This window comes from Moschus berezovskii, chromosome 14 (genome assembly GCF_049115385.1).
Source record: "Moschus berezovskii isolate FMDL1 chromosome 14, NW_MosBer_1.0, whole genome shotgun sequence".
Taxonomy (NCBI): Eukaryota; Metazoa; Chordata; class Mammalia; order Artiodactyla; family Moschidae; genus Moschus; species Moschus berezovskii.
In genome coordinates this window covers 49,505,470-49,531,375 of record NC_142473.1, presented here as the reverse complement: position 1 = coordinate 49,531,375, position 25,906 = coordinate 49,505,470, and the positions used below count along the sequence as shown (strand labels likewise).

General features: G+C 49.1%; 1 protein-coding gene across 19 annotated transcripts in view; it reads left to right on the top strand.

Moving 5' to 3' along the window:
* Positions 1 to 25,906, top strand: part of PPFIBP2 (PPFIB scaffold protein 2) — a 167,664-nt gene that overhangs the window by 116,684 nt on the left and 25,074 nt on the right. For 13 of the 19 annotated variants that reach the window (XM_055423442.2, XM_055423444.2, XM_055423443.2 and 10 more), the window contains 12 exons: positions 1,210 to 1,302; positions 6,731 to 6,842; positions 9,209 to 9,270; positions 10,600 to 10,675; positions 11,797 to 11,900; positions 14,520 to 14,587; positions 16,151 to 16,208; positions 17,152 to 17,193; positions 20,087 to 20,225; positions 21,368 to 21,400; positions 21,825 to 21,963; positions 22,598 to 22,726. In XM_055423442.2, the coding sequence (XP_055279417.1) occupies positions 1,210 to 1,302; positions 6,731 to 6,842; positions 9,209 to 9,270; positions 10,600 to 10,675; positions 11,797 to 11,900; positions 14,520 to 14,587; positions 16,151 to 16,208; positions 17,152 to 17,193; positions 20,087 to 20,225; positions 21,368 to 21,400; positions 21,825 to 21,963; positions 22,598 to 22,726 (1,055 nt within the window). The remainder of the gene's footprint in view (positions 1 to 1,209; positions 1,303 to 6,730; positions 6,843 to 9,208; positions 9,271 to 10,599; positions 10,676 to 11,796; positions 11,901 to 14,519; positions 14,588 to 16,150; positions 16,209 to 17,151; positions 17,194 to 20,086; positions 20,226 to 21,367; positions 21,401 to 21,824; positions 21,964 to 22,597; positions 22,727 to 25,906) is intronic. The other 6 variants (XM_055423446.2, XM_055423445.2, XM_055423440.2 and 3 more) reach the window with 2 other exon arrangements.

Sequence of the window (25,906 nt, the reverse complement as noted above, 5' to 3'; positions counted from 1 at the left end):
GTGGGGGAAAGACCAAAGAGATGCCAAGGAGGGATCCTGGGTTTCTGACACAAGATGGAGATGCCATTTAGTGAGACAGGGATATTTAAAAGGGGAACTGAGAGTCCCACTTAGGCCATGACAGTTGGAAGAGGCACAGATGCCATCCATGTGGAGATGTTAAGTGGAAAGTTACATGAGTCTGGAGTTCAGAAAGTCTTTGGGAGTAATCACTTTTATGCTAATTTTTCTGAATGAAACCAGTCAGCAGGACCATTTGTCTGTTAAAAGACCCTAGGTTTGGGACAAGGGCGCTCAGTGGTGTCTTTACTGAAGGGGTACTGTAGAAAGCAGGGGCCCTGGGGTCAGAAGATAACAGGCCTGATTTCCAGCTCCACCGTCAGCAAGTTGTTTAAATGTCACCTTCCCACTCAGCAACCTTCAGTGGCTTCCTATAATACGATCTAAAGAATGGCTTCAGAATTCTTTATATTCTCATCCAACAGCCTTTACAGTAAGGCCCTACCTTATCTCCTGGCCTCATTTCACACTGAAAGCTGCCCATCCTCTGCTCTAGCCCAACAGGTTGTCTGCCTTCATGCTTCCTGTCTGCCCGCTCGCTACACGCCTCCCCTCTTCCTCCTTTCTTCAAGCCAACTCCCTCCTCTGAACTGGAACTCCCAGGCCAGCCTTTACATTTCACACTTGAGCATTTGTCCTTGCAGTGTTTGATTCCTATCCTCCTGGCTTGTCACTTCCTCCCTGACCCTCCCTTTAGGTTCCTCGACTCCCCAGGCAGAGATGCTCCCACTTAGCAGATTTCCTGTCCCTTTGTCTGTAAGAAGCTGCCTTGTTTTCGTTTGTTTTTTGCATCTCTGTTTCTCTTGCTCCCAAACCCTGCCTCTCTGGTCCTTTACACGTGTGTGCATGGTTTGGGTACCCCCTACAGGGAATGCAGATGCTAGAAAGGTGGAGGGGAACAGGTTCTAAAAGAAAACATTTTCTCTTCCTTATGTCTGAGGCTCCAGGCCTTTGTTCTGTAACGGGCGCACAGCTCTTCCTGAAACAAGGACCGGCCATCTTTAAAGATCGGAGCCAGCCATAGTGCGGAGCCTGATGTGGTGGCTCCTGCCTTGGCGTCATCCTCTGTGCCTGTGCCTATGCAGGGTTGTAGATCCTGGCAACACCCTGCTCTTTAACCATCAGAACTCTGTCTTCCTACTCGTCTAGGAGTTACTGCAGGAGCTCCGGCACCTCAAAATCAAGGTGGAAGAGTTGGAAAACGAACGGAATCAGTATGAATGGAAACTGAAGGCCACCAAGGTAAGGGGCAGTCCTCCTGTTTATGGAGAGGCTCTGAGCCCAGTGGGGAGGGTCTGTGTCCGAGCCTGGAGTGTGCAGTAGCCTTAGCTTGAGAAATGTGAATTGACCCCATTGTATGCACAGGCAACAGTGTGCAGATCGAGTAAGCAGATGGATCTAATCCAGGAGGGCTCTTCCCCTGGAGAAAGCCCCCGAGATTATGAGTTGCCGAAGCCACAAAGTCTCTGTGTCCCACAGCAACCCCCAGGCTGAGGTGCTATGAGTAATGAGTTTTAGGGCAGATGAATGCCAACATTATCTTGGCTGCATTATTTTAAATTTAGCAGTCCCTCTAGTAATCAGTTTCTAAAAAGAGGCATGCTTTATTTTTAGCAATTCCTAAAAATATGTACTTGTCTTTTTTTTTTTTTTAACCAAACCATATTTCTATTGAACTGAGGAGCTTGCTGTTTAAAGATACCAGTGATACATTATTTTTCAAAATAAGTGTTATCCTTCCCTCTTTTGTTTCTTCTTCTATTTTCTCCACTAGTTGAAATGGATTCAACCCACACATTTATTGTCTTGGCCAGAACACTGTATTTTAAAACTTTGAATTGACTTGCACTTAAGCAATAGGAAATTTCACATTAAAATACAGGGTTAGACTTCCTTGGGGGCAGAGGAAGGACGATCTGGGGTTAAAGGAAGGAAACCTTAAAACCCTGAAGCAACTTTCCTGCCTGAGGAACTGGCCTGGGCTACCTAGGGTGCACACACGCCTGCCTTTCCACCAAGAGCTCTGCAGCGCCACCCACAGGTGTCACCAGGTAGTCCCATAGGCATTTTCATCTTATTGCTAAGTGAAAGTCACTCAGTCATGTCTCTGAGACCCCATGGCCTATACAGTCCATGGAATTCTCCAGGCCAGAATACTGGAGTGGGTAGCCTTTCCCTTCTCCAGGGGATCTTCCCAACTCAGGGATCGAACCCAGGTCTCCTGCACTGCAGGAGGATTCTTTACCAGCTGAACCACAAGGGAAGTCCAAGAATACTAGACTAGAGTGGGTAGCCTATCCCTTCTCCAGCAGATCTTCTCAACCCAGGGATCGAACTGGGGTCTCCTGCATTGCAGGAGGATTCTTTACCAACTGAGCTATCAGGGAAGCCCATTTTCATCTTAGAATTGTATAAACATCTAGTTTATACTTTGTTTTATTTTTCTATAACTTTAAATGATTATAAAAACAATAATAACCATTAGAAATAAGTTTTAAATCACAAAAATTTAAAGGAGTAAAAATCACTCATATACCACCCAGGAGTTAACCACTATTAATATTTCCTTCCAGGCATTTCTCTTTTTTTGGAGGAGGGGGGTCTCTCTGTTAATTTTTGGTGTTGATAATTTATTCACAATTTTATACAATATTGTGGGAAAAAAACTCTGAATGTGATGTTGATGTATATATAAGTGTAAATAATTTTCTTAACTACTCTATTGATGAGGAAACTGAGGCACAGAGTAGTTAGGTAACTTCTCCCAGATCTTATCGCTATTCAGCAGCAGCGCTGGACGATCTGCTTGTTCACTTCCTGCTCTGTCTTTATCTAAGTGTCCCTTGTATGCTCTATGCGTCCTGGTCCCCAGTTCTAGGAGCACTGTTTCTCTAACATCTCAGAACCTTCCGTCAGCAAGTCCTGTCTTGGTGAAACCTTTGAAGTTACACACACTGCCTTCTATTATAAAACCAAGTAGCTCTTAAATCACCAAAGCACTCTGCCTTGGCACCTAGAAGACCTTTGCGATACTATCGGTTATTTAATAACCACCAGGTCTGGAACCCCTCTTTGTGCCAGGATGTGTCAAACCCTTTGCACACGTTTTCTCATTTGGGCCATAAAGTAACCCAGTGAGGTCTGTTGATTTATCATCTTCATGTTTCTGCTGAGGAAACAGGCTCAGAATGGCCAAGGTGAGGTTTTGATCTGGGTCTGTGTCATTCTGTCATCCTAATTTCCTGCAGTTGAACCCTGTCTTGTTTTATAACGTTCTTTAGTTTTCTGTGCAAAGCTTCTCGGTCCGTAAATGTAGCAGTGCAGTGGCTATAGGGCCTGGTCCCTGGGTTTAACTAAGGGAGATGGAGCACGCTGCCTCTGCTTGGCGCCGGTCTGCATGACTTTGTCCCAAACCTCTTGCCAAACCTCAGTGGCCATGGAAGTACCATACTTTTTCTGATGATCAGATGCAGGGCCTCTGCGCTGTTGTAGACTTTCCAGCTTTGGAACAGATACCTCTCTAAGCTTAAGAGAGCACCTGTCATTTCTGGCCTATTCTGTGAAAATTGGCATACAGGAAGGGGCACCCAGCCAGTTGGTCTGTAGAGTTGTAAACAAATGACTTCACCCAGACACAGGCCTCAGAGAGAAGAGCCTGGGCTCTGCCTTGATAGATAGGCCCCTGGACATCACTGGTGTCCACTGTGGGGCCTGCAGACAAGAATCAGGCATGGGGATTCCTAGCAGAAACTAGATTTCACCCTGTCTGCAAAGAAGGGGAGAAATGGGTGTAGAAGGTGCAAGAGAAGTTAAGAGACTATCTTCCAAGATTAGCCTGGCCCTTATAGAAATGAGACAGTAAAGAATCTGTCTGCAGTGCAGGAGACCCCAGGTTCAATCCCTGGTTCAGGAAGATCCCCTGGAGAAGGGAGAGAATGGCTACTCACTCAGTATTCTTCCTGGAGAACTCCATGGACAGAGGAACCTGGCAGACTACAGTCCATGGGGTCATAAAGAGTTGGACACGACTGAGCTAATACTTTCATTTTTCGCTATAGAAATGAGAGGCATTTGGATCAAGTCCCAGGGCTAAGGGGTTTCCCAGGTGATGCTTGTGATAAAGAACGCATCTGCCAATGCAGAGAGATGTAAGAGATGCAGGTTCAATCCCTGGGTCAGGAAGATCCCCTGAAGGAGGCTATGGCAACCCACTTCAGTATTCTTGCCTGGAGAATCCCATGGACAGAGGGGCCTAGCGGACTGCAATCCATAGGGTCGCACAGAGTCGGACACTAGTGGAGAGACTTAGCACACAACACTAATGTTTTCTGAAGCCACTGTCACCGTTAATTATAAGCCCACGGGCTCCAAGGCCCTGAGTTAGCTCTGAGAAGCTGCTGCCTGACTGCAAGTCTCCACAAACCATTTGGCACATCTGGCCTTGGCTCTCCGTACTCTGTGAGTGGAAGCCAAGCAGAGGGACAGTGCTCTGTAGGGACTTCAGGTAAGGAAACCTACTCCTTGCCACCTCCTTGTTTTTACACGGTCCCAATTAGGGGACATTAAGGAAGGTTTGTCCGGACCCTTGGAGGTAGGCTCTGGGTGCCCTAGCCCCATAAGGCAGCCCTCATCTGCCTGTCCTCAGTCGAATCCTTCACTGCTCCTGCTTTCTCCCCAGTGATGTACAGGAATAGTTCTTCATCCCTTAGTTTCCTGTGAGGATTGAGTGACGGTTAATGTAAGAATGCAATGAGCATGGGGTCAGTGGAAAGTGGACAGTCCGTCCATGTGTCCTGAAACTGAACACAGGAATGTTTGGTGGAAGAGCCACCAACAGGCCAGTGCTCATTTGGTTTCTTGAGTTGTTCAAAGATGACCTCATGAAAGGACGAGTCCATACCATACCCTTGCAGAATTAAGGTGGGACACCATTGGGCTACCGTGGGGGAGGGATGCTCCGAGCAGAAGCTGTTGCTGTGTGTGCGGTTGTCTGGCTGGGAGTCAGTTCTCACCCCCTTTCTTAGTCTGGCTTGATGCCCAGCGAACTAACTAGCTATCCATAAGGGAAGGAATAGGATGAGAACAGCAGTAGAAGTAGCACTGACTGAGGACTTAACTGTCTACCGAGCATGAGGCTGAGTTGTTTGTAACCATTGTCATATTAACTCCTCACTACAGCTCATGGTGCTGCTGCTGCTGCTGCTAAGTCGCTTCAGTCGTGTCCGACTCTGTGCAACCCCATAGACGGCAGCCCACCAGGCTCCCCCGTCCCTGGGATTCTCCAGGCAAGAACACTGGAGTGGGTTGCCATTTCCCTCTCCAATGCATGAAAGTGAAAAGTGAAAGGGAAGTCGCTCAGTCGTGTCCGACTCTTAGCGACCCCACGGACTGCAGCCTACCTGGCTCCTCCATCCATGGGATTTTCCAGGCAAGAGTACTGGAGTAGGGTGCCATTGCCTTCTCCGACAGCTCATGAGCTAAATGCTATTCTCCTGGCTTTGTAGATGAGCTAAGACTCAGAAAAGCTAAGCCACTTACCCAGCTAGGAAATGAGAGAATCCAAGTTTGTTTAACTCCAAAGCCAGTGTATCTCTTAGGATGGGACCCACCCAGTTCTGATCTTCTCATGAGTATGAAAGGCAGGGACAACCTCACGTTGCCTGCATGCTCAGTTGTATTCGACTCTTTGTGACCCCATGGACTGCAGACTGCTAGGCTCCTCTGTCCATGGGATTCTCCAGGCAAGATTATTGGAGTGGGTTGCCATGGCCTCCTCCAGGGGATCTCCTTGACCTGGGGACTGAACCCGTGTCTGCCTGCGTCTCCTGCGTTGCAGGCGGATTCTTTACCCACTGAGCCACCTGGGAAGCCCCAGGAACAACCTCATCTCCTATTGTGTGTGAAATTTAATCTGCTGTACTCGGTAGACATTTGGGTATACCCGGTGCAGCTGCCTGTATGAAAGTGTGCGCGCACCTGTGTTGTACTCACATGCTTGATTTACACAAGTATGTCCACTCAGCATACCCGAGTGCTTGTATGTAACTACATTTGAGGAAAGGAGCGTCGGGGCCTGAGGTTGGGGAGGCAGTGGCTGTGCATTCAGGTTGGAAGCGCTTGAGGGCGGGAGCTCTCGGCTCACTCACTGTCTACTCGTGGTGACTTGCTTTCCACTCTGTTTCCTGTACGGGGTGGAAGAATGAAAGATGCACGTCCTTGTTACAGTGGTGCGCATGCGTGCTGTCGCAGGAGTATCTTGGGAGGAAGAGGACCATGTCCAGAAAGAGTATTCATCTTTGGACCAAGGGCAGCCCTCCGATTACACATGCTCGCACCTCCTCAGCCCTCAGTGGTGTGTGGACTACAGGAGGCGGGGGAGGGAAAGAGTCCAGTCCAGTCAGGGAGGAGGAAGCAGGAGAAAGAGCAGCTAGGATGGTCAGAGCAGGGTGGGGAGGTGAGCGGACGGCCAGTGTCCAGAATGGCCCGGAAGAGCACGTTCATTCCCCAGAGCGCCACCTTGTGGGGAGGGCGGTAAACACCTCTTACTCCTCGCCTCCCACTTGGCTCTGACCTGTTAACTTCCTAACGGGTCCTATGACCCGTGGGCCCTAGTGCTTTGTTATGGTCTGGTGGCCCCTCTGAGCTGGTCTGATGCCTTTTTCTCTTCCAGGCTGAGGTAGCCCAGCTGCAAGAGCAGGTGGCCCTGAAAGATGCTGAAATTGAGCGTCTGCACAGCCAGCTCTCCAGGTCCGCAGCTCTGCACAGTGACCACGCAGAAAAAGGTAACTGGCTCGGCTGTGACAGAGTGCAGTCGCCCCTCGGCCTGGGTTCTCTCTTATAAGTGGGCTTGTGAGTCTCTGGGTACGTGAACAGCTGTGTGAGGAGGCACGCGGTGTGCACGTCCATGTGTCTGCATGAACGCACACTCAGGTCTGTAAAGCCCAGCTCTCTTGTTGAGCCATGGCCATGAACTCTTCCCTGTTCGAGGCCTCACCTCTGGAGGCTTTCCTCAGACGCTCTGTCACCACTGGAGCTCTCTGGAGCCTTCACTCTTCCCCGTCAGTGAAAGGACTTGTCTTTGTGTCCTCACCACAGAAGAGACTTTAGCAATTCATTTGGTCATGGGATGGATCCCTGTCAGATACACACTCAAGGGCCTGAGTGATGAAACAAATCCATCATGTCTCATCCTTTGGATCTCAACTTAAGTGTTACTTCTTGGAAAGACCTAACCTGGCCATCCTACCTCAACTAGGTGCCCGTATTTTTCTCAGACTCAGTATTCCTGTTGTTTCTTTCATAGCCTTTATTATAACCAGTGCTGTGTTTTCTAAAGTCCCTTTGAATAGACCGTCATCCTTCCTTGGTGGCAGGGACTGTGACTGTCTTACCTGAGAGCATAGCCACAGAGCCTCACACAGCATTCAGTCCATAGCTGCCAAGGAACGTTTTTTTGAATAAATGAAAGGATAGTGAATGGTCCCTAAGGAGTTCAAGTCTTGCTGATTAAAAATAGAGGCTAAATCCGCAAATATTCTTATTAATGTGTATTTAATATTTGCAGCTATTTGCCTTGCACACAAAATGATCATGCACCTTCCAGCTTCTCCTCTTGCCCTCAGGCTGCAGAGTGTTGCTGGAGGAGGTCATGTGGCCCAGTGAACTGGCTCCTCGACCAAGTCTCCTCTGGGCCTCAGTACCGCTTCGCTTGGATCCCTGGCTGGGGTGGGGAGCCATGCAGCCCTGAAACAGCGGCTTAGGCTGGAGAAGGAAATAGTGACACATATGCTCATCCCTCCACCAGCCTTTCTCAGTGTCTTCAGCAGCCATTCAGCGTGTCGTCTCTCTCCCGTGGTCTCATGTGGAGGGGGCAGATCACTAAGATACTCTAGACTGTCTATGATGCTAAACTTGGATAGAGAGCTCCCCAGGCCCTGATTTCAGGTCAGGCAGGCTTCCCTCTGCACCCTATGCCTCCCCACAGACCACACTTTCCAGGCCCTGCCTTGGGTACCTCCCGGAGCTGATCTTTAGGGCCTTGTTCTGGTTAGGCCCTGCCCAAAGCATCCAGATTAGCAGTCTTCATCTGGAGCTTACCACCCGCCCCTCCACAAACCACCAAGAGCCTAAGACACCAAGCAGCACTCTGTAGCTTCGTCTGAATCCCTATGTCTGTTTACACAAAGTCCGTCAATCCAGTCTTCCTGCTCTTGTTGGCTACAGCAAGCATCCAGGGAGATGGGGTGCCCATTCGTATTTTTGTCCCCTTGTCTCCTGAACTTTCCTTACGTAGACATACCTGTTCTCTGTAGGATCCAGTTTGGGATGGGTATGGGGCTTTGTTTTGGAAAAACTGTGTGCTAATTCTTAGACCTCCATGTATTTGGCGGAATGACTCCCAGGCCATTTAGGCTTTGTCCTTAGACCTGGCTCTCCAGACTAGTTTGTGAGGAATTCGTGAGGCTGTGTTGGGTCCATAGTGGGAGAAGGCCAACTGTCATCTACCACAGACTGACAAAGACCCCTGGGCCCATAGGGAAATTCTGTAGGTTTACGATGAACTAAGATTGTTTTCCGTGATTGTAGAGTTTGTTTCAATGTATTTATAGATCCAGTTAAACATTGTTAGTCAATTCTGACTATGTCTTTCCTAATTGAGCCAAGTAGTTGGCTCTTTTTACATAATCATTCTTTCCCTGTCTCCATTTGGCTGGAGAGACTTTTTCTTCCCATTTTAAATTCTTCTCTGGTATAATCCTGGGACTGTGTGATTCTTGATTCTGTCTGAAACTAGTTATCAGCCCAAGTGCATACCTACTCAAGTTATAAAGGATAAATGTCAATTTTCTTCTAGGATATCAGTTGTAAAAAGTTTGGGGATTTTTCTACGACACCCTTGAGTAAATGACATTTTGTTTCCCCCCAAAAAAATGTCTATAAAGAGAAGACAAAATACCAAGTTAATTTGTTCAATTATCCAACAAATATTTAATGAGACTGACTGTGTGCCATACACCATCACGGGCTCTTTGAAGAAGTAAGGAGTGATATGTAATTTATTCACATGTAAAGTTGTATCATCTTAGCAGGGAGAACTAGTTGTCTGCATTTTATATAAATAATTCTTCCTACACTTAAATTCTTTTAGACCAAGAAATTCAACGTCTGAAAATGGGGATGGAAACTTTGCTTGTTGCCAATGAAGATAAGGTAAGATGGCCATTGAGCGGCCGTGTCCTTTCTCTGCTGACTTTCCTGGTTCTCTTTGGTCCCTTCTGGTCTCTGATACTTTGGGCAGAGCTGTGCCCATCAGGACACTGACTCAGGGAAGTGTCAGGAGATCTGCCTCTGCCTCCTGGAGACTCGGCTCGGTTACCTGCTTTTGACTTTGATGCCTGGGAGTTTTGCCTAAATGGAATCTCTCAAAGGTAGAATAAAGCCATGTCTGTTCAGGCTGGTTTAGGGGAAAAAATACACTGAGGTTACTGCCGATGTCATAGCTGTTGCTCAGATTCCTAACAAAACTTGAGAGCCATCCACCAATCCCCCATGTTCAAGATCTGGTGATAGACCCTTCATAAAACTGGCAACAGACCCATCAGCCCTCTTTGTTTTTCACGTTGAATCCCTGCACAATCCTAACATAGCCACCTGCATACTACAGAGTACCTATCTGGCACAAAGGTCAGCTCTAAGGATCACAGCCCTGCATTTTACAGACCAGGAAACCGAGACTGCTTGAGTAGTGTTGCCCAAGGTCAGGTAACTACAGATAGCAGAGCCAAGGTCATACCCAAGTTTATCTAACTCCGAAATTTGTGTGTCATCCCAGGTCCCCAGCCTTTGCTGGGGAAGAATTGATCCCCTCTGGGAACTTCTTCTGTTATGCAAGAAATCTCAGACTCCTAAGGTATTGAGATAAATACAACAGCTTTAGTCTTCTTTTTGGCATGTAGCTTCAGAAGACAATGGGCTTTCCATGTGGCTCAGTGATAAAGAATCCACCTGCCAAGCAGGAGACACGGGTTCAGTCCCTGAGTTGGAAAGATATGCTGGAGAAGAAAATGGCAACCAGCTCCAGTATTCTTGCCTGGGAAATTCCATGGACAGAGGAGCCTGGCAGGGCTACAGTCCATTGGGTTGCAAAGAGTCAGACATGACCGAGGAACCAAACAGCAACAACTAGAGGACAGTACTTGGACCAGGAGGCAGATTTCAGTGGCTTTGTCAGGAGGCTATGAGACAGTTTCCTGCTTCGGGAAATGTTTGAGCCGTTCAAAGGCTGTGTCAAACAGGGATTGTTTTATAAGTAGAGATTGGACTCATAGCCTTCAGGGAGAGCAGAAGTGCTTACAGTGGCCGAGGAGGCCGACCACTAGGAACCCAGGGCCTGGACCCTCTGTCTCCGTTTGAAGTGTTCCAGAGGTTCCACATAGCTTTTCCTTTCTGTGTGCCCAGAACACAGCCTGGGCCCCAAATGAAATCACCTCAGGTGCCAGTGTTGTTGTCTACATGGAAATCTGTCTTGCCCTGTGACAGGACCGTCGGATAGAGGAGCTTACTGGGCTGTTAAACCAGTACCGAAGGGTGAGTGAGATCGTGATGGCAACCCAAGGTAAGAGCAGCGGGGAGCTTACCATCTTCTCCCCAAGATATTCCATCTCTACTGTGTTAAATATTGGGCAGTTCTGCCAGAAGAGTCTTCATTTTCATTTGGAAAAATGTTTTGAGGGAAGATGGAGCTGGTTAGACTGCCCTGGATGGTGGGAAACTGGCAGCTCTTGATTTCCAGAAATTTTGTCAAATGGCAGACAGTTCAGTACTCCCAGGGACTAAACTATCTAGATCATCAAGAAAAGAAAGCCTTCAACTTGAACCATTGGGAATCCCCACCCTCAGGAGATCTATGCATCTCCCTGGCATACTTCTTAGAGGCAGTGAGTGCAGTCAAACCTGGATCTGAAGGCAATTTAGTACCCTCACTAGGATTTAGAGCCTATCCACCTCCTGGAGACTCTAAAAGCATCCCTAGCAGTTGCCAGGACCCTTGGGGAGCCTTCTTTGAGTTTCTGGGTGCTTGGGTTCCCATAGGAAGTCACAGGGCAGGGAGAGCTGTTTGTGTTTCATACTTGCTGTCCAGACTGAATGCAGCACTCAGGCAGCAGCCGTGTTGTGTGGGCACCCTGGGGCATATGCTCAATTCCTGCTTTGTTGGTCATGCTGTTGACCCAGGCTTCCATTACAGATCCCGAGGGAGCAGCTGTTTCACAGGAGAAGGCTGCTATGAGGGTGCTCAGGAACCTTTCATCCAGGCTGAGCTGCTGCTGCCTCTTGGGGAAAAGCCAACCCCTAGTTTGGGTTGTGGCTGACCGGTTGTCACCCAGGGCCACTGCCAGCCCTGCATACATGTCACAGGCTAATTTCCTCTAATCCTTTTGGATCTTGGGTCAGGTCAGAGCCTGAGTGCCTGTGGCCGAGGAATGAGAAGATTGGAGAGGAATAATTGGGGAGTGGGGACTTCTCCTGGTCCCCCAGCATGAGCTTTGACCTTGAAATGGCCTCCTGGAAGGCCTTGCTCAGATGCTTCAATGAATATTCTGAATCACACTTTTCATGTCCCTTAATGTTCTTCTTTGTCCCTCTTAATGAAGGAGAGACGGTGTTAGAATTTTGTGGTACAATTATAGGTTTCTAAACAAGCCATGTGGTGGTAATGATCTGCATTAATGCTTCCAGGGCCTTCAGAAAGAACTCTCTCAATCAATGAACAAGAACTGGAGGAAGGTTTCAGGAACTGGAACACTGCAAATAAAGGGCCCGAAGACCTATTTAAATCAGAGGTATTGTGTTTCCATGAATGATGTAGGGGTTTCGGCAGGCCCCAGGAGCTTGCCCTAAACCTGGGGGAGGATCTAATCGGGAACCTGCCAGGTATAAATCTTGACAGGTGAAAAAATTAAATCAGTGGAGTCACCCCAGAGGCTTTGGGGAGATGCTGAGGGTGGGAGGAGCCAGGGCACAGGCCTGTGTTCCTGCTGGGGAGAACAGCATAGTGGATACTAGACTTCTGAGGATAGGAGTTTTCTTTTCTCTTTTCTAAACTTTTGTTTTCGGCCATGCTGGTCTTCATGGCTGTGAGGGCTCTTCTCTAGTTGTAGCCAGTGTGGGCTGCCCTCTAGTTATGGTGTGTGGGCTTCTCTTGTTGCGGAGCACAGGCTCTAGAGGCATGGCCTTCAGCAGTTGCGGCGTGTGGGCTCAGTAGTTGCGGTCGCCAGGCTCTAGAGTACAGGCTCAGTAGTTGCGGTTCCCGGGCTGTAGAGCACAGGCTCGGTAGCTGCGGTTCCCGGGCTCTAGAGCGCAGGCTCGGTAGCTGCGGTTCCCGGGCTCTAGAGCGCAGGCTCGGTAGCTGCGGTTCCCGGGCTCTAGAGCGCAGCCTCGGTAGCTGCGGTTCCCGGGCTCGGCTCTGGAGCACAGCTTCGGTAGCTGCGGTTCCCGGGCTCTGGAGCACAGGCTCGGTAGCTGCGGTTCCCGGGCTGCAGAGCACAGGCTCGGTAGCTGCGGTTCCCGGGCTGCAGAGCACAGGCTCGGTAGCTGCGGTTCCCGGGCTGCAGAGCACAGGCTCGGTAGCTGCGGTTCCCGGGCTCTGGAGCACAGGCTCGGTAGCTGCGGTTCCCGGGCTCTGGAGCACAGGCTCGGTAGCTGCGGTTCCCGGGCTCTGGAGCACAGGCTCGGTAGCTGCGGTTCCCGGGCTCTGGAGCACAGGCTCGGTAGTTGCGGTTCCCGGGCTCTGGAGCACAGGCTCGGTAGTTGCGGTGCAGAGGCTTGGTTGCTCCATAGCATGTGCAGTGTTCCCAGACCAGGGACAGAACCCATGTCTCCTGCATTGGCAGGCGGATTCTTTACCACTGAGCCACCAGGGAAGCCCCAACTTTTCTTTTTCAATTGGTTTCCTTGTTTATTTTTGCCTTTACTCTCTGGAATATGAGCATAGACCAAAGGGGTATTTTTATTTACCACTGTCTCTCGGTCTGCAGTGATGCCTGATACCCAGTTGGATTCAATGAATATTTGTTTAATGAATGAATGCATCTTGCACATTTGGAGGGATAATGAACTTTTGAAGTGATACATTCCTATTTCACAGACAACCTCTCTTCCCTGTAGACAGCATACACATTTCCTTTTCTCTTGCTTAAAATTTGATCCAGCTCTATGGCTGTCTCTGGACTTAGTCTAAATATACTGGGCAAATAAACTTGTAGTTACAGATCTCAGATGGAGGAGGGACTTCAGCCCAGAATTTAAAAGGTTCTTAAAACTCCAGAACAGTCACACTGAGGAGGGTCTTAGTCCAGCTAAACCCTTTTAATTAACGGAGGGGCAAATGTGTCACTTGGTGGCCCAGTTAGGTAGTCAGAGCAAGCACCCCAGGTTGCTGGCAACAGCAGCAGTAACTGATATCCAGTACCCGTGTGATTAGCCTTGTACATGACTCACCACGTTTATGCCTCATGACACCCCACTGGGGGTTCTTCTTTTATTGTGCTGCAGCTGAGGCTCAGAGAGGGTAAGTAATCTGCTCTAGGTCACTAGGTCACGCAGCAAGTAGGCAGCAGAACTTGGACTTGAACCCAAAAGCCCAGGCTTTTAACAGCACTACGTACTATAATGCGTACAGGTAATGAGTAATGGGTTCTTTCTAAGTAGACCAAGAAGATACCGGGCTGTAAACAAAGACAGCCCTTAGAGTCAGTGAAGACATTAAATTGCGTCCTTCTCTACCACCATTAGCTTGCGTTCATTCCACCTGTGAGGCCCTTGCTTTTCTGACCTTGCTAAGCCCATTCTCATCTCTCAAGATTCAGCTTAAGTTTCTCCCCTCTGAAGCCTCCCTGACCTTCCCACCAATGAGAAGGGTCCCTTCCGTTCCCGTACTATTAATACATTGTAGGATGTGTTGCACTGATCCTTCATCCTAATTAACTTACCCACCTCCCTGATGGCCTGTCAGGCAGTAGATGCTGCTCCTGTTTGTTGATTGACTATATGAATTACAGTGTTGCTCATTACAAGCAGAAATCCACTCTGGCTAAGTTACACCGAGGAATGCTTTTGAAAGGGTGCACAGTGGCTCACTAAATGAAAGAAAAAGCTCAGAACCAAGCTCAGAAAGGGCAGGGTGCAGGGATTCGGGTGTCAGGACTAACTTGTCAGGACTCTACTGCAAGGATGTGAGCTTGGGCCCTAGAAGGAGAGGCAAGTTGGCCATGGCTTTCAATATATCTTGCTTGTTGGCATCTTAAAAATGCAAGGCACCAGTGTTGTTGTAGCCCCTGTGGCTGTACCCAGGGCGGGAGATGTACCTCCCCAGGAGGAATTGCCCAAACAAGAGGAAAGGATGGTGGCCGGTCTCCAGGCAGTAACTGTTCTTTCCAGTGACTCTTCTGGTTCCCATGCAGGTGTCTCCAAGAGGCAGCTCTCCCACGGCGGGGCCACCCCCACTACCGCAGAAATCACTGGAAACCAGGTAGGAGGCCCAAGCGTTTCCGTGGAGCTGCTGTGCTCTCAGGCCCCTCTCAGGGCTCCAGATGAGGCAGTGATCACAGCCACCATGTCCTGGGCCCACCTGCCCTCCCATAGTCAGGGCAGCACTCCAGGCCCCAGCAGTGGCCACAACAGGGCGAAAATGGTGGTGCAGGCATGAACCATGTTCACCTCCCCTGGCTGCAGAAGGGCTTCCCTCCCCACAGGCTGAGAGTCCGGGTTCTTGTCACTGAGAGGAGATCTGGCCAGGGCCTGGGGCCTCAGGGAGGTGGGGAATGCACCTTTTCTGTGCCCTCCAGGGGCTCCTCAGAGCAGAGAGCACCCCATGCCATGGGCCTATCATTCCCGCCAGCCCCTCTGGAATGTCCTTCCCACTCTGAGAGGGAGTCCAGCCCTGTGACAATACTCCACTCTCTCTCCAGGGAGGGCCTTTTCTCCTCACAGGGAGCTTGGTCCAGTTGCTTTGATGAAGCTTCACATAGCAATGAGCTTATTGTGGGCTGGCCTCTGTGGTCACCAACAGCCTCCTAACTGATACCTTGAAAATGAACCTATTTCTAGTTACCGATGTCAGCTCTTTAGAACACGTTTCCAAGGAACTGGGATCTGGACCTCCACTGCCAAGGCTGTCTTTCAGCCAAGTGATGGGAGTTTCCCCAGAAGGGCGCTGAGTCTCCAGAGCCTAGGCACTCAGAACCCCCCATTTTCCATAAAGCCATTGTTACTGAGCTTTTAGCCTCAGAGGAAAGCAGTCATGCCAGGGATGGCGACTGGCCCATTCTTAGTTTTGCAGAATAAGAAATTTGGCTGATGAGTTCACTCAGAATGAAGTCAACATTGAGTGACTCACACTAACTAGACTCATAAGAGACTAACGTAGCAACAGATGCTGGTTTATTCTCATGAACTGAGAAATATCACTGCCAAGGAGACTTGTCGCAGGTAACCCTTGTGACCATGGGTTGCCGCTCCTCCATCCAGTTGGTTCCCTTTTCTGCAAAATAGTGCCCGAGAAAGCTGATTCCTCTGAGCAGACTGCTCAGGGCTCACAGACTTGGAGCAGAGGGACAGAGGATCCCAGCGGGTGATGCTTTGGAGCTGTGGCCGACGTGTTCTTCTCCACTCTCGGGTGGCACTGCCTCCCTCCCTGGATTACTCTCTCACTCACAGACCAGGCAGTACTGGCCCCTTTTCCTCTCTTTGACTCCACAGACATTGGCTTTCTCTTATGACCACACAACAGCCAGCGTCCACTGATGCCACTGAATTGTGTATTCTTTTGTGTTGAGGACTGTCAAGGACTTTTGATTTGGATTTCAGTGATACTCTCATACATTACCAACACGTGGTCAGACGAGGCCATCCCCAGAGTGGGCCAGACTCATCTTACATGTAACGGTTATGATGAGAGGGTCTTGAGTTTTTTCCTGACCTTGACTCTGAGCCCAAGATAGAATACCAGTTAAAGGTTGAAATGTCCTCTGCACGAATGTTCCTCCTTCTCCAGTAACTGTTTCCTTTTTTATTTTCTTTTGTGTTTTTCCAGGGCTCAGAAAAAACTCTCCTGTAGTCTCGAAGACTTGAGAAGTGAATCTGTGGACAAGGTCAGTCATCAGTCTGTCCATAAAGATGACTGAGTTATTTCTTTGAGGTCAGCACAGTGCTGGGACACACAGGCCAGGTGCTGTCCCTACCTCCTGGAGGCTTTTATCAAGTTGCTGGGGAGGCAGGAATTATATGAACATTTTGAGAAAACTGGTCAGCTATGGCCCAAGGCATCCTAGAGGCAAGGTGAGTCAGAACACGCTGCCTGGAGTTGATGAGAAAAGATGTTGAGGTGGGCATGGGCAGGTTTGGGGAAATGGTTTGGGGAGCAGGAGGAAGTGAGATCAGAGGCAGGAGTCAAATGGAGCCAGAGTTCTTAAATCCCGGCCCTATTTCCCCAGGGCACTTGGAATGTTGCAGAGGTTTTGAATGAGGATATAATCTGGATAAAGATGACCCTGGGAGTGGGTTATGGAATAAAGTAGAAGATTGGACAGGAAGCTTCTTAAAGAGTCTAAAAAGACATGAGGAGGGCTTTGTGGCTCCTTACATGGGGCTAGCCCTTGACCACGTGGGGGCCCCTGTGCTGGAGAGCAGGGTCGCAGATTCTTGGGCAGCGAGGTCGTTGGACACACAGGGGTACTGCCCTATAGAGCACCCCAGTGGTCTTACTGCATAGATCCCTTGGGGTCCAGCAGTGGACCAGGCTCTCTGGTGATACAGTGGAAAACCAGGAAGGCAGGAGCCCTCAGTGGCTTTGTTCCCATCACGTGCCTCCGGCTCCCTCTGGTCAGACTGCAGCAGCTGCCTGGGATGTCTGTCCATGCGGTTGGACAGTGACCTGTTTTCCCGCCACAGATTGTGTTGATCTGACATAGAGATGGGGCGGGAGGGAGGGGTGAACCTTGCAGATTCAGGCCGGCAGGTGGCCCTGAGTTACTGCCATGACTAACCAGGTCTCTTTCTCTCCACATAACTGAAACCCTCCTTGCCATCCCATAGTGTGTCGGTGGGAACCAGCCCTCCCCAGTGGTAGAACCCAAGGTATTATACATTAACCGCATGTCCCTGTTGTCTGTATGAGGCTGCGCTGTTTGCTAGTCTTTTCATTTAGCAAGTTATAGCTTTAGTAACCTTAAAATATGTTACCTGTAAGGGGTGAAAGGAAAGATGAAACTTCCTCTCCTGCTTTCTTCTTCCGTGCCCTCAGCTGGATCCTGTGCTTTCATCTCCCTTATCTGTGCAATAGGACTTCTTCTTATCTCCCTTATCGTATAGGCTCTGAGAAATCCAGTTTTAAGGCAGAGTTGTTCTGATCTCGGGGGAGGGAGATGCTATGATCTCAGCACCCAAGCAGAGGCGTGAGACAGTTCTTGTCCTTTCTGTAGTGATAAGTCATGGTTAACACACCCAGGGGCACACTCAGCGCGGGGGCATGGATCCTTCTACGTTGTCCCCACACATGGATGTCTGGCCTTTGCTTTGCATTACTAAGAACTCAAGACATTGTAAGACACCCTCCGTATTCTTCTCCAGCCCTGTTAGATGCATGTCTGGACTTCCCTAGAATGTGCCTCCACTGATGGGCTCTCCCTGTGGAGTCCATGCAATAAGTCAGTCTCCCCTGCTCCCGACAGCTCTGGAATTGGAGTCCCTCGGGCCCGCTCTCAGTTATCATCTCCTGAGCACAGGTCACAGAGCCTTCAAGGTCCTATTCCATATCCGTGGAGCGAGCATGAGTCCTCCATGTTGTGCCGGGACCACACTTGAGCCTGATGTAGATGGGGTCTGCCCCTGCCTTCCTCGCTCCGGGGACTGATCTTGTCGTTAACTGCTTCACTATAGACCTCGGGTGTGATATTCTCTGTGCCTCTGTGTCCTCCTGTGCTAGGCCAGGGGCAGAAATTGTTATTCTCTGTTTAGAAACAATAAAATTGAGGTTCTGAGGGGCTAAAGAGAAAGAACTTGGCCCAAGTTGGTCTGACTCCCAGCCTAGGCTCTCCTGCTCAGGTGCGCTGCCTCTGGGCTCTTTCAGGGCACACAGCCTTCAGCATCTGCTGCTCCTTGCCGGGAATTTCCATGCCCCTAACCAGGGTCATTCTTCTCAGAGACTGCAATGCGGGACTGGCTTCAGGCATTTCTGTTTCCCCTGTATTGTGTCCTGATGTTGCATCGCCTTCTCCAGCAACGAGTCCTTCCTTCCCGGCCTCTCTTCTTGGCTGAGCAGAGCTGAGAGCCCTTTCCAGTGCCCTGGGTTCTTTTACTGTCTTTTTCATGTGCCTGAGCTGCCTTTGAAGCCATCTTCCACAAGATTCTGCCCTCTGTAAGTCTCAGCTCTTCGGCGAGCTCCTAGGGCAGCCCACATGGGTGTAGCCTTGGCTGTCTCTGCCCTGTCTTTAGAGGAGTGTGTATGATGATATGACCGGATGTCTGTTTCTGAACCCTTTCCCACTCCCATATTTCCTGTATAAAATGGCACTTGGAGTCATGCCCTTCAGTTCTCAAAACTTTGTGAATGCCGCCTTCCCCACAGTCAGTGGTTCCTGGGTCTGACTGTATGTCAGAGTAATCTGAGATGCTTGTTAAAAACACAGACTCCCAGGGTGCACTCCCAGAGGGGCTGATTCATGGGTGCAGTGGGACCTGGGTTTTTATATTCACAAGTGTCCCAGGTGATATGAACCAGCCCGTGTCGGGGCTGGTATTTGGAAACTGTTGCTGTTGACCATAAGTCTTAACAGGTCCAATCTGTCCCTCATGGGTCATCATGAACTTAAAAACTGTGTGGTGTCCATCTCTTCAAGTTCCAGTTATTTCTCCTTTACCAGCCAGTTCCTTCAGAATCCCTTGAAAATTAGCCCACTATTCTCATCTCTCTCCTTTATGAGCTGATTTATATAGGATTAGTATTCAGTTTTTAATGACTAAATTGAATTTCAAACAATTTCTAAGGCATGCCTTTATAAGGAAACTGAATTCAGAAGTTTACTGGGCACTTGGCTTTTAACTAAATTAAAGATATCGCAGTCACTGAAGTCTCCCACTACTCTTCTGACTTGTTCGTTTTGAAATTGGTTTCATCCTTCTTCTTTTCTACTTCTGCATCTGATCAAGTGATCCACAGTCGATTCCCTTGGTAACATTGCTTTAATTTCTCTTTTCTTTTCACTCAAATGAATTTAGTACTGTGTTTCCCTCAGGTTTGTGGGTTTAGGGCCCGTTAAATCCTTCTTGACCAAATAAGGGCAGTTCTTTTCTTTTTTTTTTTTTAAGTACAATTCTTCATCTCGAAATCAACTTTTCCTTTTGGAACTCTTTACGTGGCCAGAGTCTGAGCACAGGGCCCACTGCCCTGGGCTGAACCTCATGCAGACTGTGATCCCAAGTTCCCAGGGAGCTTCGTGCTGGCAGGTGGCCCTCGGACCTGCTTTCTGTTGACACCTCCCCTGACTGTGTTCTTACCTTTTCACTTCACCTTAACCTGCTGTCTTTCAAGATAACTATTATTGTAATATATAAATACGATCAATAGGTAATATTATCTACTAAGGTAAAGCAATAGGTATAACATTTGTTGGAATTCTGGTTTGTATGCTCAGAGAGCTTGAAAGGTAATCCTCGGCTGTTGATTCCTTAACCTCTGAGCACAAGGCCAGACAGCAAAGGTTTCACCTCCTGTTAAGACATGGCTTCTGTCAGCCCTCGATTTGAGCTTGATTCTGTCCCCATCTCACTATGTGGCTTTGGGCACGTTTCTTTCTTGGAGCTCTGGTCCTATTGCCTGGCCTAGTTTAAATGACCTTCGAGGGGTCTTCAAGTTGGCCTCAGTTTACAAACTTGGAGAACAGGGAGTTGTCCCTGCATCCAGAGATTTCCTAACTGGGTTTGAGGTGGAGAGCGACAGTAATCCAACATCTCCTTCCTCTCCTTCCCTCAGGATGGCCCTTTCCCGGCGGAGCACAAGTACCCCACGTTACCTGGGAAGCTTCCAGGAGCCACGCCCAATGGAGAGGCTGCCAAGTCTCCACCCGCCACCTCCCCACTGCACCCCGCAGGGAGCAGCCCGCTGAGGCTGAGTGAGTGTCCAGACCCCAGGCTGGCGGCTTCTGGCGCCTCAGCCTTGGCACTTCCATTGTTGCATGAGGTCCCTGCACCCTCCCCACCACAGCCCACAACTGGAGAGCAGTGGGGGTGGGCGGCTGAGGCAAGTCGTACCTCAGGGTGGTCCCATGTCCAGAGACTATGGCTGTCTTTCTGGGCTCACTGTTCCCTTCCATAAACACCCCAGAGCCCAGAGAATCAGGGTGTGTGCCCACCTTCTTTCCACCTGTGATTATTCTACCCCCATTTTCTCTTCTCGTCTGTTCCTCCTCTCTCGACTCCTTCCTGACCTTCCTATTTTTCCTCTTTCCCTCCCTGCTAGATAGCACACCCCACCCTCCCTGGCCCTCCCCGTTCCTCCTCTGCCTCCTGATCTCTTTCCTGTCTCTGCCTTCCTCTCTGCAGCCTCCCTCTTACCAGTAGGGTGATGTTATGTGCTCTTCCAAGGAAGAGCATTTCCTTAGAGGATGCCAGTCCACCAGTAGCCTTTTGGTGCTTAGGATCTGATGGAAGTCTTTGCACAATAGGCTGTATTTCTCCAATAGCAGCGGCAGATCAGGAATTGGGGGGGTGGTGTATAAAAGGGAGCATTCTGGTCCTGACAGAGCTTTCCCCACCCCTGACTCCTCATCTCTAGCTGTTTCCGAGCCAGCCAATGTACAGGCTTCTGCCCTTGGCCAATTTTTGGTGGCAGAAACTCCAGATAAGCCCTTGAATGAATGTGTCCTAGCGACACTCAGACTGTGGACTCTCCTGCAGCTTCGGATCATTGTAGTCTGATCTGAGTGAGCTCTGGCATGTGCACAAGAGCAGTGGGCAGCCTGGCATATTCAGCCCCCACAGCTGCCCCTCTCCCTCCATGTGTTTGGATGCTTTACCTGCCAGGAAGTGGCACCAGCAGCATTTGGTCCCCTCTCACTGCAGTGACCCTGTAGGTCAGGCTCAGTCACCCTTCACCCCCACCCTTCCTTGTGGGATTATTTTTCTTTCTGTTTGAGTTTTTCCCTCTTGCTCGATGACTCTTGTTTATTTCTTTGCTTCCTTATAACTCTGTTGGGCTGGACTTTGGCCTCTCTTGCTTCTTCATGTGGCTTCTCTGCTTCTTGGTTGGCTGGAGACCGTGGCCGGAGTGTCAGTGCCCCCGTATTAGGTACTGTACCCTTCCAGGTGAGGTGGAGAGTGAGACGTCCTTGCTTGCCTCTCGGGACACCCTCCCTTTTCCAAACATTCAGCCAGGTCCCCCTGCTGCCTGCACTCCCATGTCTCCCTTGGGTGGGGGAGAGAGAGGAAGCTCCGTGCTGGAGTTATCCTGTAAGTACTGGGCCCCCGGTTGAAGACATTTGCTCACCCAGATTTGAAGCCTTAAGCTCACTAACTCCCCAGAGAGAAAACCTGGAGTGTGCCTGAGCCCCTACTGGTCTCCGAGATCTTGCTGTAAAGTTCTGCCCTGAAAGCAGGGCTGGGCAGACTATTCCCGACTCCCACTGAGGGAATGGCCCAGGCTTGGGGAGAAGGTTTGCAGAGGTCAGGTTCCTTCTTGTCATTCACATGTCATTTCATTCTTTCAATCTCAGGAGACACAGAAAGTGGCTGGGACGACACTGCCGTGGCCAATGACTCATCTATGTCATCGGGCACCGAGTCCAGCCCCCAGTCTCCCCTGACACCAGATGGTAAACGGAGCCCCAAAGGCATCAAGAAGTTCTGGGGAAAGTAAGTTGGTGGTGATGATCATTAATTCCATTGTTTAGAATTAATATTCTTGGCTGAGCAAAATGTCTCCATAAACCCCCTCTTTAATTAGATGTTGGAACAGCAGTAAGCACAGAGTAGTTACATGTAGAGAAGCCTTTGATTTATTTTTTAAGGCCCAGAGAAGAACTATGAAAGGCACCCCTTAAGTATAGCCAGTTGCCTTCGATGTCATTCATTTTAGGCATCAGTCCATCCCACAGATCTGAGAACATCCTCTGCAGCTTGTGCCTCACGTGCTTTGGAGAGACGCATGGGTGAGACCAATTTCTTCCTCCTCAGGGCTCAGTCTGTGTCTGAAGCGATCTTTGAAGATAGAGCGCTGAGTTTTGTTGGTCTTGCTGACCCAGTCTGCAAAATAAGGCAGAAACTGGGGCCTGCTTCCAGGCAGCAACCTGCACTTTGACCCCCCCAGGGAGAGGGGCCCCATCCCAGTTGAGGCTGGGTCTTGATGCTGGCGCTCAAGGGAGGCACTGGGAAGCAGGGCCATCCAGAGCCCTGGGTGTGGCTTGTGAGGCCCTATGTAGGGGGAGTGCACTGACCTTGGGCTTCTAGCCTGCCCTCTGATGGTCTCCATGGATTCCTGTCCCCACAGGATCCGAAGGACTCAGTCAGGAAACTTCAACACCGATGCCCCAGGGGTGGCCGAGTTTCGACGAGGTGGGCTCCGGGCAACCGCAGGGCCAAGACTGTCCAGGACCAGAGACCCCAAGGCTCAGAAAAGGTAAGGCTCCCTCCAGTCCATCTGAAAAGAACCATGTAAAATCCTGCCCAGGATGGAGTGGGGATGGGGGCCGGATGCCCCAGAGCCTCCAGAGATGGAAGGCAGGAGCCCCTAGCCCAGAGCTTCTCGGCCTGTCCCTTTGACACGTGTGGACATTGCTGATGCTTATTTCTAGGTGCACTGAGGCAAAGGCAGGGCTGCCTACAGCTAGGGTGTGTGTGGGGTGGGAGGCAGTGCTCCAGCCCCACGAGTAAACCTCAGTCTCCTCATCTATGAAGTGTGGGGTCAAAAACAAGTGCTTGTGAAAGTTCTTATGAGGCTCACGTGAGCTCCTACACATTTAACCCTGGCGTCAGCTGGCCACATTCAGGGGTCTCCTTCCCCCGGGAGGCTGGTGGAGAGAGCACAGCCTGCTCCTGGCGCAGCCCCTCCTTTCACACAGACTTGCAAAAGGGTGCAGGGGCAGCAGGCAGATCTGCCCTGATCCCTCATGGCACCCGGTACCGAACCCTCCTGCAGGGGCAGCTTGGAAGGGCTTATAAAGGGAACAGGATGGGAGGTTTTTATATGACTGTTCCCCTCACACACTAATGAAAAAAGCATTAAAAAAAAAGAAACTTTTCCAGAGATCGCCCTGGTGGACACCCTCTCGCCACCAGCTTTATCCCTCACTTGCCCCAAATCTCCCTACTAGGAGAAGAGCCTGTCCCTTCCGACCTGCCCAGGTGAACCTTTTGTCCTGTGTCTTAGGGAAACCCTTTTCCATAACCTCTGCTCCCATCAGATGATCCCTGCAATATATCATCTCCAGTGGGAATATCTCCTACTAAAGTCTGAGTTTCTCAGTCATGAACAGGCCCCGGGGGGCCTTTCTCAGGATTGTACTGTGACATTTTAAATGTAGCCAAACAGTAAAAAATAAGGATCTTTTCTGTTTCTGGCTGCGCTGGGTCTTCATTGCTGTGCATGGGCTTTCTCCAGTTGCGGTGAGTGAGGGACTGCTCTTCACTGCAGTGCGCAGGCTTCTCGTGCTGGCTTCTCTTGTTTGCTGAGCACAGGCTCTCGGTACACGGCGTCAGCAGTTGCGGCTCGTGGACTCGGTCGTTGCGGCGTGTGGGCTCTAGGGTCCACAGGCTCCACTCGTTGTGGCGCGTGAGCACAGTTGCCCCACGGCCTGTGGGATCTTCCCAGACTAGGGATCAAACCTGTGTTCCCGGCATCGGCAGGTGGAGTCTCATCCTCTGTACCATCAGGGAATTCAAAAATGTAAGGTTTAACCCTCTTAATTTTCATCCCCCTGAGATCGCCAGACGCCAGTGCCAGGTGCGTGTAATGACTAAGATGTGCAAACCTGCACACTAATCCTAGTTCCAGCAGTCCAGACCTTCCTGAGGGAGAGTGGTGTTTCCCTGGTACGGCAATCTACTTGGCGGCCTTCTGACCTTAGACATTAATGGTTCTGGGGTGAAAAAATAAAGCCACCATAAGCTTGAATGATGAAATTTTGTTCCACTTCTGGCTTTCCTTTGGATTTATTCTTGAAGAGGGGATCATTGGTTGGGTGTAAGAACTTCTCTAAGACCCTGAGGCGTTTTTCCTTAGAGCAGGACTGCGTGGTTAAGGGGCCCATTCACCCTCTGCCAAGTCACTTTGGTGTGGGGCGGCCAGTGTGGGGAACTTTCTCTGCCAAAGGCAGAACTGCAGTTCCAACCACACAGTTGCTTTGTTTGGATGTCTTTGTGCTTTGTTAACAGTAACAATGTATGACGAGGAGAATGGGGATGAAGGCCTGATAAGACTGTGTGTTCATCACAGCTGTGCTTGTGGTAACAAAAATGAGCTTGCTGGTGGGAAAGAAAGGCCTTTATTACTCTTTAACAGAAATGTGCTATAATTATATGCTAATACTCTCTGCTGTTTATAGTTTATAGATATTTAGGTGTAGCCTTTAAAAAATATTGTCACCAATATTCCTATAGGAAAAGTTCATTGTTACTGAAAGTCTCCAGCCCTAATCCTTTCTTTTTTTTCCCAGTGGAAAAGTTGTTTGCTAATATAATATTTGATAATGACATTTCATAGGAACTCTCAGGTTATAGAAGAATCCACGTTTAAAAGTTTTCCTGTTTTGCTGATTTACATTCCAATGGACAGAGGAGCCTGACTGGCTGCCGTCCATGGGATCGCAGAGTCAGACGTGCTTGAGTGACACACACACGCACACACCACTGCTGTACAGTGAGTGCACGCACACGCACACACCACTGCTGTACAGCGAGTGCTTGATGCACCTACAGCCTTCTCAGCATTAACCGTTTGCAGCTTTTCTTTGTTTAAACTTCTAGTTTTATAGGCCTCCCCAAATTTCATTCTTATTGTTAATTTTGTTTACATGTTTATTTCTTTTGTGAATTGTGAGCATTTTGGCCCATTTTTATTTAGTTATGAATATTTTTTAATTAGTTATTTAATTTCTATTTGTTCTCTATACAGTATATTAAGATATTACGCCACATCTGAAAGTTGTGATATGTTATAAACATATCTTAATATACTGTGTATTCTCTAGTTTTTTTTCATGTGGTGAAATTTTAACTGTTAATGTTTTTGGCATTGTGCTTTGTACCATTTATTAAATAAAAATTAAAAAAAAAGTTGTGATAGATCATTTTTCAGGTTTGTTGCAGACTTTGATATATGAAACTTTTAGGTTTGTATACAATAAGTTACCAACTTTTCCTTTGTGATATCTTTCATTATTTTAAAAATTTTCAATGATTTTTTTAAAACTGGTTTTAAACAATTAATTTTTTAAAAGTAATTTTAAAAAACTTCAAAAGCCATCTGTTTAGAAATTTATTTTGGTGTGAAGTGACAGAGTTTTTTCTCCCCAAGAAAAAGTAGAGTGTAAATGTTTAAGTCAGCCAGACTTTAAAGCCACATGTCTGGCCCCCATCTCTGGAGGGGTTTTCTGAGTTCATCTACAGAGTGTATTGCCTTAGTGACTCTAGCTTATGAGGAGTCTCTGATCAGAGTGCTTCCCTGCCTCAGACCCCATTTCACTGCCTTTGTCCCAAGGTCATTTACTTGTCTGGGCCCCTTCCACAGTCCAGAGAGGGTCCACCCAATGTACTAACAAAATGTACTGACCCAATGTACTGACCCTGTGTTTTGAAATTT